This window comes from Halichoerus grypus, chromosome 1 (assembly GCF_964656455.1).
Source record: "Halichoerus grypus chromosome 1, mHalGry1.hap1.1, whole genome shotgun sequence".
NCBI lineage: Eukaryota > Metazoa > Chordata > Mammalia > Carnivora > Phocidae > Halichoerus > Halichoerus grypus.
In genome coordinates this window covers 75467184-75486163 of record NC_135712.1, presented here as the reverse complement: position 1 = coordinate 75486163, position 18980 = coordinate 75467184, and the positions used below count along the sequence as shown (strand labels likewise).

The window sequence follows — 18980 nt, the reverse complement described above, 5'->3', positions numbered from 1 at the left end:
GTAGCTAGAGAAAAGAAAATGTTATTAAGAAAGTCATAAGGATGAGGAAACACATTTTAGTACTGTACTATAGTTATCAAAAAAAAATCTGCATATAAGTGGACTTGTGCAGTTCACGTCCATGTTGTTCAAGGCTAAGGAAGATTGAATGAATTTCTGAGGTCATACAGCTGTGAGTGAAGGAATCCGATTTGTTGAGCAGAGCTCTTTGTTCATGATATCACTTCACTATAAGAAAGGGGAGTGTGAATCTTTGTATTCTTATCTACTGACATGAATAAATTCTAAGAATTATCATAGATATTAAACAGTCTCCTAAGAGCTCACTCTAAGGTCCTTGAGAGGATACTATTTGCATTTGTCAAAGGGCTATTGTAGGTCTCCAGTCCTTTTTCTTCCATTGTTGCTAACAGGATGGTTCACAAGAAGCCCCATCCATCCTCTATCATTTCAAAAGAAAGCAGCATATTCATTAAAACTATTGTAGAAATGTGTAGTGAGGACCCTAGAATGGGCTGGGTGAACTATTTATGATCCTCAGAAGCAAGAGAAAGAAAGGTTAAAACTCTGGCAGTATGGCGCTCCACTGCTGAAGGGGGCTGAGACTCCTGGGGAGCACACGACTAGTAATGGAGGGGACCACGGGCTGCACTGTGCAGATGCCACTCCCCTCTCCCACCCATGACAACTCCCCTACGTGCCAGGGATGGAAGAATGACTTTGTGGCTTCTGTAATGCAGCAAATCGCAGGAGACCAAATGAAAAGGGGGGTGTTTTTTGGCTTTTTGCCTGACTGAAACAAGAGGTTCTGACTTCTCACTGCACACTTATTAAAGGGCCTCTGCTCTCAGGTTCAGAGCAATTGGGGTCCCTGAGGAAACATTACCTTTAGAAAGCTCATGGTTATAGATCTGAAATCCTGGGTCTCATCCCAGAGGGACCAGCCACTAGGTATTAAGAAATCACCTTGAAACACCCTTTCTGTGCCTTATTATTTCAGATTATAAGCTTGGAAGAGAGATGAGGGAAAAAAAAAAAAATCTGCTGTTTCCCTGAAAAGGTATTATTTAACCCCTGATTTCCAAAGTGAGCGTATCGAATGCCTCCTGTGTGTTAGGAGTGGGATCAGCACTGTAAATATGCTTCTTCAATTACTTTACTGTCCCTTAGAGTTATACTTAAAAGGATTGCCAGGAAAGGGAGTAAGGCAATTACTCAAACAGGTATAAAATCTATTTCCCATACAAGAGGAGAAGAGAGAGCCTGCATGAGCATTGTTCATGAAGTGCTACATTAAGCCTTTCTATTAGCAGAAGCAATTGGAAGAGATATTTCTCTTTTCATTAATCCAACCTTTTTCACTTAAGAAGCATATTAATACTTTTTATCATGAGTATTATACCTTCCCCATCCTACCCTTTTTATCTCAAATTTCTGCAATAATTTTCAATTTATTCACTTCTTTTTTAATGAAATGATAGAGGATGAATTAGGTGTCTTGTGAACAGTCCCTTTTAGCAATGATAGGATTAAGAGACCTGGACCCAGGTGAGCCCTCCAGTGAATGTAAGCAAAGATGTCAGAGCCCCTCCATACTTCCAGGCCCCTGGCTCTGAGACCTACAATAGTTTGTAACAGGACTGTAAGCCCATTTACTGGTCCCAAACATCATCATTGTGTGACATAGTAGAAAGAGAATTGGACCCAAAGTCAGTGCCAGGGTTTACCTTGGGCCTCAACTACTTATTATAACATGATCCATAAAAAACTTAGAGCCAGTTTTCTCATCTGTAAAATGGGGATCAAGATACTTACTTCTTCCTGATGTTTCCAATAACCTGTCCTGATGACATTCAAGGGTCATTTAAAGTGAGGGAGGCATAGGTGTAATGTTCTCCAAGAAAAAAATCAATCAAATATCCTTGTAAGGACACTAAATAAAAGCCAGGTTATCCATGACTGGTTATAGGAGAATCTCCACATAGCAGTGGGTTTCTGGCCTGATATGCAAGTCTCAAACCATCTTCTATCAATATTAATCTTCCTCTTAGGGATATACGGCCTACTAGTGAACTTAGGGGAAGTCTGCCCATGATTTTCATATGCCAGACTCTGTAACTAGAACATTTAACTGAGGTATTTTATTCATCTTGGGGAATTACAGTGTGAAGGACAAGGAGAGGTCACAAAACTAGAGAACATCTTATGGGATATAGCTTGCTGCTCTTCAAATTTACATTACCTATCCCATATTGGTTTGTCATGCTTTTGTGTAGCAAGTACTATCTCAACACCCTTCCAGAATCCGTTCCTATTCATCAGTCTTCTTTTAGATCCCAAACCAGATTCCTGACAATATTCCTTGAGCACCTAGATCCAGCCATAGCTAAAGCATAGACTTGTCAGTTATGAGAGCTAATTATTCCCTTGCTTTGATTAAGCATGTTTATGTTTCTCTCATTTATAGGCAAGTTGGTTTGAGCACATATTTTATCCTTTATCTTCTGCAGAGCTGGACACAGGCTATTATCTTTTGAGTAAGTACCTCAATTATTAATCTTACCACTATTTGGAAATTAAAATACATATTGTTTCTATGCATAATATTTGTGGCAGAAATGAGAACAGAAAACTTTTTGTTAGTCTGTTGTTCAATTCATTGAAAAACATTTCTAAAATAAGGGACAAAAGTAGGAGCAAGTAAGCTTTTGCCATTTATTTATTTATTAGACATGGATTCATTACAAAATTGACTCACATATGATTAGAAATATTTTAAATCACAAATCAAAGTCACTTAAAATATTAAATGTTAAATTATATTTTACATTTATAGAATATCCATCATAAGAATTAAAACTGGGCGTCTGGTTTTGTTCACATAACAAAAAATGCAGATAAAAATATGACAAATATGTTAAGAAATATACTATGTCATGCATCTATAGCTTGTAAACCAACTTTATTCGGTTTCATGAAAAATAAAGAAAAAATGATGCATCTAATATTTACCCACATGAATCTTTTGGTAAACTGAAACAAATGTAAATTTGTGTATCCTGACTTTATAGACAAGAAGTAGGCTTATAAAAAATTATCACTGGGTGTCTAAATTCTACACTTTTCTTTGAACCTTTGATGTAGGTTGGTTGTTGAATTCATTTGTCACATTGAAAAAAAATATTTTTTTCTGAAATAGATAAAATAGAACAATTTTTTCCCATTGATTCAGTTCTTTTTTCTTCCAGTTTTTCAAGATTATAGTTTAGCATCACTGCAGTTTTAAATTAATCCCATTCAGGGCGCCTGGGTGGCTCAGTTGGTTAAGCGACTGCCTTCGGCTCAGGTCATGATCCTGGAGTCCCTGGATCGAGTCCCGCATCAGGCTCCCTGTTCAGCAGGGAGTCTGCTTCTCCCTCTGACCCTCCCCCCTCTCATGCTCTCTCTATCTCATTCTCTCTCAAATAAATAAATAAAATCTTTAAAAAAAAAAATTAATCCCATTCATTAAGTGTCACCTGCATAACTGAGGCTTTCGAGTGCCCTTATTCTCCAGATATTAGCAAGATACAAGTAAGCTTTATTTTCAGATGATCAGAGAATATAGGAAATGTCGTCAAATTTTAAAAATTGATGTCAGATACTCGTCTTTATGGGAGGTTAGGTTGCTGTGCCCCCAAAGCACTTGACTCTTTAGGCCCCTTAATATCTGAAAGCCTTATTAATGTATCGTAGAAAAGGAAAAGAACCCTTCAATCTTAAATGCTGAAGATTGGTCTGGCCATACACATCATACAAAAAAGGTACAGATCAATAGGATCATGGTTAAAACCTAGGAGAAGAAAATCCATGACTGGAAAATGTTATACACAATATAAAGGTATCCATCACAAGCACAAGTATTAAGTTTTTATTTCTCATTTTACATTAATACGATATTAACTGTGATTTAGTGGATTGGCATGGTAAAACCATAATAGTTAGAACATATACTTAGGTGAGACAAATTTTCAGTTTCTCAAACATCAACAAAAGAATTTTTATACATAATGCAAATGAGTATCAAATGTCTATAGATACGTAGTCTCAAGAAGATGTGGTAATTTTCTTTCATCCATGGTATAAGCCAGAGCAAGTTACCATAATTTATCACAAGTGTACTATAATTTCTTTAAACCAGGCTGAGACCAAGTTTCATTTAAAAATGGTTACATTTTATGAGGCTCTGTTTCTACTAAATGCATTGTGGGAAGCCTGGGTGTTTCCTCATGGTACATAGCACATGATAAAGCACACAAAAATGCGAAATAAATATTTGTTGAATGATCAATTTTGTTTTACAGCTAGATCATTTAACATTTTAAAGTAGTTATGTTGCTTTCTTGATTCCTAGGGTATTAAAGTACAACCAATTTTAATTCTTTAATCTTATCTTAAATTTGTTATTTTAAAAAGATAAATTACACCCACCAAGGGCACAGATCCTGCAGTGTAAAAGGCACTTCTTTGTTACTGTTTTTGTTTTTGTTTTTTGTTTTTTAGAAAATAGAATGTGTTCTATCTCTTCCTAAGTCATGAAAATACTCTGGAGAGTAATATTAGTTAATATCTTAGATTCTCCTTCATGGATTATAAAGAAAACTAGGTGGTAAGGAAACTTTCTAAACAGATTACTTGCTCACAATCACCAAAATAAAGAAAAGCCAAATAGCAAAAACAACAAAAGTCATGTCTTGGTTACAAAGAATCCCAAAGGGCACACACTCATGTTTTCAGGCACTGATGGTACAACATGACTTATCGAGAGGTGGAAAACAGAAAAACAGGAAAGAGGTTCAACATGGTGGATTTTATCGCTAACTGAAGTTTTCTCCAAAAAAACAGAGGTGCATATCTTTGACATGTAAATTATTCCACGAAAGATATGGAGCTTGAGGAGAACTAACAGGAGCACTAAGAATATATTTTTTTTATTTAGAAAGAGAGAAATCTTTGATGTCAACATTTTCATTAAATTTATGCACCCTTATTTAAAAATTAATGTCTCTATTTGTTAGATGCAAGTTACTCTCACATAGTTAGACTGAATTAACCTACAACATGGGCTCATGCCAGGAAAAGAATACTGTGATCAGACAATGGTTTCTTGTGTCAACTACAAATGGCTCACGTTTAAAAAAATTGTATGTCAATCTCACCCAGTATACCTATAGTGTCTATCAAAACTAAAGAGAAGAGTGAGCTGGGATGGCAGTGTTGGAGTAAAGTTGACGGACCCAGCCTCAGTTTATAGAATGTTAGTGATGATCTCATCCAGCTTCTGTATTCTGCAGCCAGGAAAACTGAATCTTCACACTTGGGAAGTGGGTTTCTCAAGGTCACAGCAAAAAAGTGGCTCTAAGTCTCATGAGGATGGCCACAAGGTCTAGCTTGCTCACATTTATTTTATCACCACCCCACCCCATAGCACAGCCCTGGGTGCATGGTAGGTGTTGTACAAGTATTTTGCATGGGCCAATGAATGAAAAAAATGATTAGATGAATAAGTGAATGAATGAGGGAGACAATGGCAGAGCCGGGCTAGACTACACTTGCGGTACCAGAAGCTTGACAGCATCTGGGCAATTCGGATGGTGACTTGTTGTTACCAAACGTCCCTCAACATGTTCTAGTTTGAGTCATGTTGGCTAAAGAGGCAATGCGAGTGCCTGCAGAAGCTGATATACCGTAGCGCCTTTTGAAGTCCTCTTAATTCTCTTTCATCTTTTAATTTATCAGTAGTATTTCTTATTCAGTAGAGTTACAGCTCTTTGAAGAGGCTCTTTGTCAACTCCACCACGGGACACTTACCTGCTCACATCTATATACTATGTCTTTGGGAATGATGATGGCCAGAGACCCTTGCTTCTACCTCACCCCCACAATCTGAACACTCAATAACAGGCACCTGGAGCAATAATAGTGTTCACTCTAAAGGCAGTTTTCAGAAATGAAGAGGAGCAGGGCAGGATAAAAGTGCGAGGGTGGAGGCTGTGAACATTTAAACTGCTTGATGAAAGGAGAAAAGCTGTTAAGACTTGCTATAATTAGAACCGTAGATGTAGGCCTCAAAGGAATATTCAGGCAATCAGAAAATACCTTTTCAGGTACAGGGTGAAGGGAGGAAGTCAACAGCAGGTGTTGGTGTGTAAACAAGTAAAATTTAGGTGAAAGAAGAGTAGGCATGTTTCATTATGGATTCTTGGAAGCTGTTCTCTGCAGGTTTAAGTGGGTAATTGAGAGTGACATTTAAAGTGGTAGGAGACAGTCGGGGCAAAAGCTTCCATGTTCCAAATAGTCAGGTTCAAGTGCAAGAGAGGTTCGTTGTAAACAGAGTTTATGGCAGCCTTTTGTGATAGAAGGGGGTCACTAAGACTGCTTAGGGACCCAGGTAAACTTCCAGCCTCCCTCCTCATCTCGACAAACAAAGGCTTGTCCCTGGTGGAAGGAATGAGTTTTCACATTACAGTGAGGGCTTAGGGATGTGGAAAAGGCCATCTCTGTTTTATTGGGTGACACATCAGAAGTATAGTAAGGAGGAGTTTGCAGCCCTCCTGGCGGATTTGAAAGTTGAGAAAGGAAGTGAAAATCTTCCCTGTGCCTGGCAGTGCTATGTGACCGGGTTGCTCGGTCATCTCCATAGTCAATTGGCAGATCCTCCCTGGGGACATTTTCATAATCAACTGCATCATCCAGAAATGGGGGAAATGTGCTGGCAATTCTTCTGGGATGAGAGGAGTGGGCACTGTAGTTAGCTGATGAAGTGTCATCGATGGTGTTGAGGTCTTTTAACCCAAGTGTTTGAAGAACCCAGGGGTCCACAGGGGGCCCAGGCTGTTCTTCACAGTTAGCAAATTCACGAGAGAGGTTTCTCTTGGCATTTTTGTGATGGGGGATCTCAGGAGGAAAATATCTTTGCTCTTTGGGTTTCCTCTTTCCCTTTCTGAATTGTCCACATGCTTTGGAAAACTCATCTGATGACAGCAATTTCTAAGGAAGTAGTATTTGAAAATATACAGTCAGATAGTCAACCAAGATCATTTTCTTTACTGTTGTCTAATTAAAACTCCTTCATATATTTACTAGTCACCTTAATTCCTTAGAAAATGTGATTAAAATTCTATTCTCTCTCTCTCTCTCTCTCTCACACACACACACACACACACATACGTAAAAGTAATTGGATTGGTTTCTATTTCTAAATTAAAATCTATAATGACAAGTAACTACCTGGAAACCACAATTCATGTTATTTACGAATCATTTAAAAACATTGAAAGAAATAATGTCTTTAAATTTTCAATTCAGGGAACTAATTATTTTTATAATAATGACAATAATAGCAACTATCATGTATTGAACACTGACTACATGCATAGTAATCTCATTTTATTAAATCCACTTTAGTGGATATGCCTCAGGCATATATAGTGGCACTATGTGACTTATTGAGGATCATGCAGCCTAGATTAAATCTAAGTCATCTGAATCTAGACAGAGCAACTGATTGAAACAATGACACTGCTTCTTCTTATTTTGTTAACTTTCATAGCACTCTCATGTGATATGTATTATTCCACATCTTGAACAATTGGGGAAAAGAGAAAAAAACCTGCCTAATCAATATCATTTACTAATTTAATACATGTCCTTTTTTATAAAATGGTGGCTGGAGTTAGGAGCCCAAGCTAATAACTGTGAAATGTGCTCCTTTTCTTAACAAAGCTGACTGGATTGTAACTGAATTGTAAAGGAATCAGATATGGTACCCTTTTTTCTCTGAACTGTTAGTTCCAGTGAAAATGGTAAGATGCATCATCAATTTAAATTAAATAATATCAAATAATGCAGCTTGTCTAGCGGCAAGGTAAAGATTGATGACGGAAGCAATAATGATAACAGAATGGCAAAAAGAAAACAAAAATACAAAACCCAAAAGAAAGGAAGAAGAATAGAAAGAGATTGTGGACAAGCTATTTGTCCTTGAGTTAGAAATAGTTCATTTTAAAAGTATAAGAAAAAACATTCACTAAAAGATAATGTAATTGGCAATATATAATTGTCAGGGAAGAGATCTGGGCTCCAGTCCTTTTCATAACATTTTAGAGCTGGAGAGATTCTTAAAGGATCTTTTAGCCCCTGCATTTACAGATGAAGGTAAGTGAAGCTAAGTGACAGAGAGATTTACCAAAAGTCAAGCAGATAATTAAAAGAACAGAGTGTCTTTCAGATCTGATTCCCACTCCAGTGGTCCATCCATTTAACTCTGTCTTTTGATTAACCTCTGCTGTCTTAGCAATTCCCTGGACTGTCTTTTGATTCTTAAGCAACTCTTTTTGTAATAAATGGCTAAAATATGCAGTCTAGATACTTCCAAGAAATGATACATAAAAATTCTTGAGGAAGTGCCATATTTCTTTCAGAAAAATCCATCTAGCCTATGAATGCCTTTGAAGCCATGCTGTTCAATACACCTCCTACACTTAATCAAGCAGTTTTACCCAAATGGTCTCTGTTCTCAGATCACTGCTTTGCTCTTATAAAGGGGATAGTTACATACCTTGGCCTTTTCCTCAAGACATTTAACCAAAGCAGAATTCAGGTATTGTCTGAGATGATTATTCTCTTCATGTAACCTAGCAAGTTCTTCTTCCTTCTGCACCAGAGTATCTTGGAGCTGCAAAAAAGCATACAATGGTGAAGGCTCCTTTACTATATTGACTTTGTAACCTTATAATAATGCCACTGATCCTTAACCTGCTTAAACTTGATTATTATTCTATTTATGAACCAAACCTCAGGGGGCCCTTGCCTCTAAGGCCTAAATTCAATCTACACCCACCTACCACCCCATTGTTCATTTTTGTGCTCTGAAATTTTTATTCACTGCAAAGTATTTGAAGAGATTATATGACTTTTAAGATTGTAACCACAAGGGAATCGGGAAGGTCTGTAGGAAAATGAGCTGCGTGCAACTGTTTAAATATAGAAAAAGGTGTTTAGAAAGATTTCACTGGACTCCTTCCTTGCACGTTAAGAAAAGAAGAAAAACAAGGGGGGGGGTTGGCTTCCCTCATCTTCAGATTGATCTGTTTGTATATCCACTAGATTAAATTACTCTGTCAGGAACAACAACAAATAAAACATGGAAAATGAAGCAGTCTTTGCAAAACTTTATAATCATCCTCCCTTCTCCAAGTGATGAGCTATGTTTATGGATTAAAAATACAATCACATTCAGTATATCATTTGGTCTTTCCAACAGCCCTCTGAGGAAGGCAGCATAAATCTTTCAGTGTCATAGGTAAGGTAAAAGAGGATTCAAGAGGTCATATAACTACAATGTATGAAGTCAGGGCCTGACTGTAGGTCCTCCTAGAGGGTTTTGGATATTGTTGTTGACTCTGTTGTTGTTTCTCCCTGTGACACTGATCACCTATCTTCACGTCCATCCCTCTGGACATATATCCACTTTGGTTCTAAGCTGAAAGTCAACATATGAATTTAACAAGGGAAAAGAAGGAAGGTGACATTAAGGGACGACGTTAAGAATAAACTGCATGGGAACTGAAATAAGTCAGACTGAGAATGACAAATGCCATATGATTTCATTCATATGTGGAATCTAATAAACAAAACAAATGAATAAGCAAACAAAAAGCAGAATCAGACCTATAACTATAGAGAACAAACTGATGGCTGCCAGAGGGTAGAAGGTAGGAGGATGGGCAAAACGGGTGAGGAGGAGAGGGAGGTACGGCCTTCTAGTTATGGAGTGAATAAGTCACGGGAATAAAAGGTAGCATAGGGGATACCGTTAATGATACTGTCATCATGTTGTATGGTGACAGATGGTAGCCACACTTGCGATGAGTATAATGTATAGAGAAGTTGAATCACTATGTTATACACCTGAAACTAACTCAAAAAAAAAAAAAAAGAAATTAAACAGAAAATAAAACTAAAAAGAAGAAAAGAAGAAGAATAGACTACATAGAGCACGTCAGTCCAGTCTCAGGGTTCTGATGATCTACACATACCTGCTTGTTTCTGTAGAGCTGGGAGGAAAGCTGAGCCTCTTCCCACGAACATGAGTTAGGAACAGGGAAACCGGAGTCACTGGGTGATTCTTTGTGAAAATACCAAATGGATAATTGAGAAAACACACTTGCAGTTTTTGTGTAATACAGGGCTCACTGAAGGATTTCAGACAGTTTAATAGATTCAATTACCTTTCTAAAAATAGCTATTGCCTCTACACAAGAAACAACATATTTAAAGCCTTTCAGAAGGGATAAGCATGCTACGAAAGACAAATACTTATAGACTTTATGCCAAAATGGCTGAAGGGGTGAATTTTTAGGAGCTAAGAGGTCACATTTCTTCCTTACATATAAATTCCCACTGGCTAAGTTTACAAAAACCATCCTATCTGCACTATGAATTCACTCAAATATTTATTGATCCTTCCCCCACTCGGCATAACATTGCAATTCCACTATGTTTTGCAGGTTTCTATCTTATTTTCTAAGGTTTAGTGCTTGTAGTGTTTAGCTCTAGAATCAAATGCTATTCTTGATGCTACCATTTTTTCCCCAGATGAAAATCTCTGCCTGTTTGCTTGCCAGTTAAAACTGATGGAGTGTATTCAGAATTATAAGTGGTAGCACTTCCTACTTTAAAATAATTTGGACCTTGCTTCTCTGAAGACCTTGATGAAAATCTCAAAACTGTACCCTGAACTCATGTATTTCAAATGTCATCATTTGTATGTCTTTCATGCTTTTGTAGAGTTTTTTTCTTCCATATTTGATAGCAAACTATAACTATGAATAAAAACTATGCGTGGGCATGCTATATTGGTTTACTTTTATTTTATTTTCCTCATCTAGTCAGTCTGCCTCTTGCCCATCTCTACTGAAACTGACATATTACTGAAATATTTTTGACTAAATTAGAATGATGAGTAAGGAGACAGAAATCAAATTTTATGCAGTTTGGTTTCATATTCTTGGGCATTCTGTCTTCTCTGTTGTTTGTGGTAGAAAGCTGAAATTGAACAACTCCCTTCCTGACATATAAGTGTGTTTCAATATTTGGGGGCTTTTTGTTTGTTTTTTCTCAAATTCACACATACACAAAATAATGTGGTAGAACCAGGAATACAGATAGATACTTAATTCTGAAGTGCCTACCAGTTTTTCTAGAAACCAGAGTGTTAATATATAAATTCCTTTAATATTTATAAATACTATTTACTCAGCCTCAGGTGATAATTAATACATAATTTTCCATCACAGGGTTATCTCTCCCTCCAAAGTTGAAGTCTTCTTTGGGCCAAAAGGAATAATTTTTTTTCCACTTATAGGACATTGTTCATGGGACTTCCTTAGGAAATAAAAGAGTAAGTTAGTGGTTTTCCTTGCTTCTCTCTTATACCCAGGGAAACTTTCCTGAATTCCAAAAGAAATGCTCCAACTGGTATCTTGACTCCAAAAGCATCTCATAGTATTGTTTATAAAACTTTGACCCAACCCAAAACCCTTCAGTGGGTTGGAAGTCTCCAGGAACTGTTAAGTGTGGGGAGAAATACATATTGTCCAGTGGACAAGGGGGTGATTCCCATTTTCACTATCTGGCAAGTATAGAAAAGCAGGTTATTTAGGTTGTAAAATGCAGGAGTCTTTGGGCTTTCTTCAACTTCCCATAGAATCTCTTCTTCTACAGGGTTCTAGGCCATGATGCTTTGCAACTACGGGTGCTGGAAAAGGGCTTCAGACCTACCAGGAAAGCAGAAGAGCAGAACTTACCCTGTGCCTGTGGTGCTTGTTGGGGCTCTTTGTTGTCCAGGAGACCAGCAGCCCAGAAAGAGACCCAAGTCTCCGTGGAAACGTCAACACTAGATTCTGACGTTGTAGTGGAATACGGGCAATTATAGCTCTGGCCTCCTACAAAGTACTGGTCTTGGCAAGGCAGAACAGTGTTCTGTGAAAGTCAGTATGAGGGATTGGGGTGGGGGTGGGGAGGGTCCCAGGAGATGGGGTGATTGGGATTTGGAGCGGAATAAGGATGGGAGAAAGGGGCACAAATTACATGCAATGAATCAAAAACAGTACAAGTGTTAAGCATAGATTCCAGATTAATTCAAGTGGTCAAAATACATAATTACTAAAAGGGAATCAGCATCTTGGTTTACCCAGTACCTTCCCTAGGACCTCCCAGCAAAGAACAGGCTAGTATTGGATGGACCAAATTTGTAAATATCCAAGAGTATTTTCTGTTGCCATGACTGAGTCATCTAACAGGCTATCCAGGATCTAAGTAAAAGGAATTCTACTTACTGATTGAAAGATGTAAGAACTATTTAGCTCTTTCTAGCAAATACCTTAATTATATTTCTAATAACCTTGAAAGACAAAGAGCCCAGAATGCTAAGGCTGAAATGGACTGAACATGACATATAAGGAAATCTCCTTATTTTAGCTTCTTAGTTTCTCAATTATCAACTTGCCCCATTCCTTCCTTCCTCCTTCCTCTGGCTTTAAATGCTGCTGGATCCTACAGTGGTCCAAATGGTTTGATATGGATGTATAGACATATAGATATATTCCAGAGATAACTAAATACATTTTGCTCCTAACCCCAAGCACAGTCACATATAGTCACTCCAAGTAAACATATCATCAAAGCTGAAATATGTTAGTCAGCCGAGATAGCAGGCTCTAGGTCTCTCCAGCACTAGGTCTCTATGCCCTTCCAAAGTTATCTTGCCACTACTAACTGCCTGGCATGTATTCTCCACTGTGTTCTGAGCCAGTGAACACCCTCCTGCCCCCGACTCCTTAAACTTCAAACACACACTCTTTCCAAATGTCCAAGCAGGGGCAGGTATGCAGCCTTCCTGGGTTAATTTGTACAACAGCCCATTCTTAATTATTTGTCAATGTTTAATCAGGTAAAAAGCCATTCATTTCAGCAGAGCCCAGCTTTGGACAAACTCTTTTTGACCACTACAAGTCCTTTGTTGACTTGAGGACTTTCTTGGGCATAATATAAACAGAGAGAAAATAAATAATAATAAGAGAGAGACACAGAGAAAAGTTAATTAAGTCACAATTTGTTAATATTCCCAGTAAATTTTGAAAAAATCCAGTCTTGAAGCAAGTCCAGCTTGGGCAGTGCAGACCAAAGAAATTCAGCCTAAAGTTTATCAAGGACTATTTTCTTTTATTCTAAAAGCATGTTCATAGGCTCTTTCCCTGAGGTTATTATTGAAATCAAATCTGAACTATTATGCAATTGACACCTGAGAAGAAAACAAATCTCAAATACCCTTAGACTAACTCAAATCCAAGTGTTTGCAAATATGCACATAATCTAGAGGAAACAGGTGGAAAGAAAAGTGAGTGCAAGTATAGAGGGAAAGAAAGTTGAGAGAAAGTACAGAGAGTAGAAATAACACAGCGGGTGAAAGGATGAGAGAGATGGGGAATGGGGGGGGAGGGAGGGAGAGAGGGAGGGAGGGAGAGAGAGAGAGAAGATAGGGGAGAAGCAAAAGCAGCTGGGGCAGCAGAGAAGGCCCTTTTAATGGGCAGGTAGTAGAGAAATCTTGCATCCAAGGCGGAAGAAATTATAAATGCAAAGCTTACTAGCTCTCAGAGCCCCCAGGTTTCCCCAGCGCATTACCTAAACGCCGGCTCCTCACTTACCATCTTGCAGTGGAAGAAGGCGCTGCAGAAACTGAGCCCTCAATTTTTCGGAAAGCCAGTGGGAGCTTTAAATGGGACTGAGGGGAGGAGCTAGGAGAGGCGAGTTCTAATCTACGGGAGCTCCCAGTGACGCCGGGGACTCCCGGCGAGCGCCGCCTTCTGATTTGGTGCGAGGCTGTCAAACTGGTGACGTGGGTCAGGAGACCTGAAGCCAAAGTCACTGGCACTCACGGCGACCGCCGCGCGGGGACCTTGAGACCTGCCGCGGCGCTCAGCGTCCCGGTGCGCTGCGCGGCTTCGAAACCCGCGCGGCGCCCGCTCGCTGCCTGCTCTCTGCCCGCGGTCTGCGGGGAGTTGGGGTGGGAGGGGAACCGCGCGGCCGGCCCGACGGGGCGAACCCGGCTCCCCGGGCAGGGCGGGGCGGACTAGTCGGTCCTGCCCGCCAGGGCGTTCGGGTCGGAGAAAGCCTAAAGCAGGGTCTCAGGGATCAGAGCAGCACTTGGGGTGCAGATGCAGCAGCCCCCAGACTTAATACTGTTCCTGTGTATTTCCTGGCCACGTGATCAATACCAAATTACTGAATGACGTTGTGAATTGATTGGCTTTTTTCCTACTATTTGATAGATCTAATTTTCCTCAACTCCTGAAGTGGGTGTGAAATGTGAAGATGATCTGTATCCATTCTAGAATGAAAGTTTCGGGGGAAGAGCCGTTCCTATCCATTTTGTTCAATGTTGTCTCCAAAGTGCCTGGAACTATTCCTAACCTGTCATGGGTGTTCAATAAAGAATTAATTAAGCTACAAATTTAAGAACCTAAAGTCTCTGTGTCTGTGTTGGTCCTATCTTCACAACTACGATTATATAGAATAAGTTATTACGATTAAGAAAAATACTTCTCAAAGTATTTGGTTCGCCCCCCATCTTTTCTCTTGCATTTTATTCTCACGATTCCTGTGATGTTATAATCCACAGGAGAAAAAAGAGTAATATCATTTTTGAAACCATCCATCTACTACTAATAGCCAACTCTTATTTCAACTGGCAATAACCTAGGGGGCCGGTGCTCTTATTGTCCCTGTTTCAGTGGATGATGAATGAAGCACTGAAGTTAAGAAACATGACCGATGATTACACAATTAGCAAGTAGCAGACTCTGGATTTGAACCTCTGGCTCCAGCATCCTTGCTCTTAACTATCATAATTCTATTTTATTTTTTCTCACTGCACATTATAGCAATTCCTGTAATGGGCACTTTTACGGATTGAGTAATATTATCTCAGGATCTGTAGGTTGAATCTCCAACCCTGAATGTGACTGTATTTGGAGATAGGGGCTCTAAAGAGAGAATCAAGGTTAAGAGATCATAAGGGTGATGCCCTAATCTAGTAAGACTGGTGCTTGTAAGAAGAGGAAGAGACCCAGGGAAGATCACGTACCCAGAAAAAAGGCCATGTAAGAACACAGCCAGAAGGTGTCCATTTGCCTCAAGGAGAAAGGCCTCAGGAGAAACTGATAACCCCACTGACACCTTGGTCTTAGACTTCCAGCCTCCGGAAATGTGAGAAAATGTTGTTTAAGCCATCTCATCTGTGGTTCTGGAAGCCCTAGCAAACTAATCCAGGCATCGTGTAGGGATTGAGAAAACTTCAGAATCTGGCTTTCATAGTCCTCTTTCTAAACCAGTTTGACCTTTATTCATTTTGCACTGGATTGTACTCAGCATCCAAAAAACTTAGCAATGGCTGACACGGCAAATGCTCCTGAAGTGTTCTGTGTCTGACATTAAGGAAGGAATAGAAGAGGAAGAGGAGGAAGACACCAGACTTGATCGATACGCTTTCTCCTGTTCACACTGCTTGTTCACAAGCATTTTTAAGTGAATAATACCAGCTTTGAGGATCACTGCCTGCAGGACTCATGGGTCTTACACGGGGTTACACGACATGACGCATTTCAATGAGTGACTAAATGCGGGTGGCACAAGGGGTGGGGATACCCTGGCAATATGACCCTGAGATGATGGGGGAAACAGATAAAAACCCGTTTAGGTTATGAGAATTGATGATCTTGTTGATGGCAAAGAAAATCCTAATCATTTTTTTGATGAGAGCCAGGGGAAGAAAAAGGAGAATTGAGTTGTTTTGTTTTTGGAAACTCATAAATTGGATATGTGAACCTCTGGAAGACATGATTTCTTGACTCTAAAAATGACACAAAGTGGGCAATTGAGCAAACATGACATGAAACAAAAGGGCGTAGGCTTTGGGTCCAAATATACCGGCGGTCTGTTCTACTCTCTGAGCCTGAAACACCTGGGGCTATATTATCATGGTCTCTAAATTCTCAGCTCCTATGGTAAATTAAGGAAGAATTATGTATCTGAGAAGCTTATTAAAAAGCTGACCACTAATGCGTGAAAACTCCAAATTCACTGCCTAAATCACAAATAGCAGCCCATATTGTTATGTGTAGAAGATTCTCTGAACGTATATGCTGCTGTGTCTTGCCTGCTAAAAATAACTGAAAATAAAAGCTACATTTATTAAACAGATTTTTTGAGAGCTAAACATATTTTTTAAAAGTCTTTGATGGATTTTAGCACAGAGACATTTCAGAAATCATTAGCTACTTTAGCTTAGTGGGAGTGGGAGTGTATATGGTGTAAGGGGATCCCTAAAGTTAAACCGTGAAAAGCTATTGATAATTGAACATAAGTCACAAGATAAAGCTTACCTGAAATCATAAACCGATGGAAAATTTTCCAAATCCTTAAGATCTGATTTAAGCGTATCTTTTTATTTAAGATCTACTCCTTGGGTGGGGGGGAGGCGTCTGGGTGGTTTAGTCGCAGGAGCACCACCTCACAGGGAGCCTGCTTCTCCCTTTCCTTCTGCCCCTCCCCCCCCCACTCATGCGCGCGCGCTCTCTCTCAATAAAATAAAATTTTATTTTATTTTTTTAAAAGATTTTATTTATTTATTTGAGAGAGAGAATGAGAGAGAGAGAGAGAGAGCACATGAGAGGGGGGAGGGTCAGAGGGAGAAGCAGACTCCCTGCTGAGCAGGGAGCCCAATGAGGGACTAGATCCTGGGACTCCAGGATCATGACCTGAGCTGAAGGCAGTCGCTTAACCAACTGAGCCACCCAGATGCCCTAAATAAATAAAATTTTAAAACAAAAGATGTACTGCTTGGGTATAAGCCTTATTTTTTTTGTTTATTTGAAGGTTTTTTTTTTTTTTTTTTCTTCAATGAGTCAAGTAAGCAATAATGTGAAATCCTTTGGCCATTTTTTATTCACGTTTCTGAAAGAAAGAGGTGCAACTTCTTTGGTGATTATTTTTTCTTCTATAAACAATAAGATCAGTAAAAACTGTCTTTTGTATTGTGGCTGAAGAGATGGTGTTAAAAGGGAGGTAGCTAATAACAGCCCAATTGTTGAATTGGGGTACTACCTCCTGCCAGGGCAAAGAAATAATAAAATAGAAGGTAATTTGACCTGCACACAAACCAAGTCTGCAGACAGGAAAGGGTAGTGTGTGATCAGTGGTGGACCAAGGAAATAAACAGATTGGCATATGGAATGTTCTTTTATTTCACCCCTGGAGGACACTTTATTTGATTACCTCATTAGTGAATTCAGTAGCATATATAATAAAAGAACAATATAGAAATTCTCTTTACAAACATGGCCTTTCCCTATAGCTTCAACAGCTGAATCTCCAGGCAATAAAAAAGATTGTATTTCTGCTTTCACATGTCAGGAAAGAAAAGCAGAACCCTTAGAGAAAATTCAGTTCAGTAGATGATTTACACTGGGAGACTTACCCCTTGCATATTTTATTTTAGCAAGTCTGGAGAACCATGACATGTTTAGCTCATTGAGGCATAGTTTTGAGTTTTACCCTTCCAGAATCATGTGTGGAAATCAATCATGCTGGTTTGAGCAGAGTCTTGCCTACTAGCTACCAGCACAGGCAGCAGAGCTTCTAGTAACCATGCACATACCATAACATGCCATGGTAAATCTGTTTCTACATGAACAAAGGTATTTATACACAAGAAAGTCAATGGTTAATTCTGGCAACAGAAAAGGAACAAAATAGGTTTGAGAAAATTATATCAGGTTATTAGCCAGAAAAGAGAAAGGCCTTGAACAAATTAAAGAGTGAAATATTTAATTAGGGCCTGACTAGATTTGTGTAGTTTAGAGCTAAGTGTGTGTGTGTGGGGGGGGGGGGGGCGGGGCAAGGAGATAAAAATTTATGATACTACTTTCTGGATGTTCCAGCCAGAATTTATTTCAATAGCTTTATAACCAGTTTTAACCCTTTATTTATTGACTCATTAAGTGATTGCTTAATTTTTCAGTTGTATTTGGTTGTATTATGTTAAGGCAGATCATACACTATAATAATATTCACAGATTTGAAGATTCTCAAGTCTAAGGGTAGATTTTTCAAATATTAACTATCTATGTCATATTTGAGGGATAACTAGCAAAAGGATAAAGATCTGTATTCATTGTACAAAGTGAAGCAGGCCTTTCCTGCACTCTGTAGCATTGTTTTCTGGCTTTTCCAATAAAATGACACTTGAAAATAATATTTGTGGGCATGCTGGAATAAATAATTGAGGTTTATCCTGACAGGCTTGGGGGTTTCCATTTCTTCTAGATGCTGTCAGGCCACCCTGAGGATGGGGCACCAATATCTCCCAGGGCTTTAACTCATCATGCCTTGGTGCACTAGGAGGGAAACTCTGCTCTGTGATAACCTGTCTGGCCAAACTGGAATAAAATTATCTCAACACCAGTATAAAAATACATACAAAACAATGAAATTAAATTTACATTACTACAAAGGTTAGAGATGTGGAATCCCAAACAAACAAACAAAAAACCAAATACAACTCTATTCCTCAATTACTCCAACCACATTAGAAAAAATGAAAATAATGACTTATTATAATTACTATACATCAGAGATATGTTCATCTGGCTGTGATTTGAAACATAAGGAATTTCTGGTGCTCCTGGGTGACTCAGTCAGTTGAGCCTCCAACTCTTGGTTTGGGCTCAGGTCATGATCTCGGGTCTAGATCAGCCTGGAGTCTCCTTGAAGTTCTCTTTCCTTTTGCCGCCCTCTCTATGCTCCCGCTGTCTCTCTCTCTCTCTCTCTCTTTTTCTCTCTCAATCAAATAAATAAATCCTCAAAAAAAAGGAATTTAT

At 39.0% G+C, this 18980-nt stretch overlaps 1 protein-coding gene and 1 long non-coding RNA gene across 2 annotated transcripts in view; one reads left to right on the top strand and one right to left on the bottom strand.

Moving 5' to 3' along the window:
• Positions 1-2499, top strand: part of LOC118545603 (uncharacterized) — a 28346-nt gene extending 25847 nt beyond the window's left edge. The window contains exon 3 of the long non-coding RNA XR_004922162.1: positions 2468-2499. This is a non-coding gene — a long non-coding RNA (uncharacterized LOC118545603). The remainder of the gene's footprint in view (positions 1-2467) is intronic.
• A 3909-nt stretch (positions 2500-6408) lies between these two features.
• GMNC (geminin coiled-coil domain containing) overlaps positions 6409-18980 on the bottom strand; it is a 36057-nt gene continuing 23485 nt past the window's right edge. The window contains exons 2-5 of the mRNA XM_036107953.2: positions 11850-12024; positions 10080-10168; positions 8600-8716; positions 6409-7029 (exon numbers count right to left, since the gene is read on the bottom strand). Of these exons, the coding sequence (XP_035963846.1) occupies positions 6409-7029; positions 8600-8716; positions 10080-10168; positions 11850-12024 (1002 nt within the window). The remainder of the gene's footprint in view (positions 7030-8599; positions 8717-10079; positions 10169-11849; positions 12025-18980) is intronic.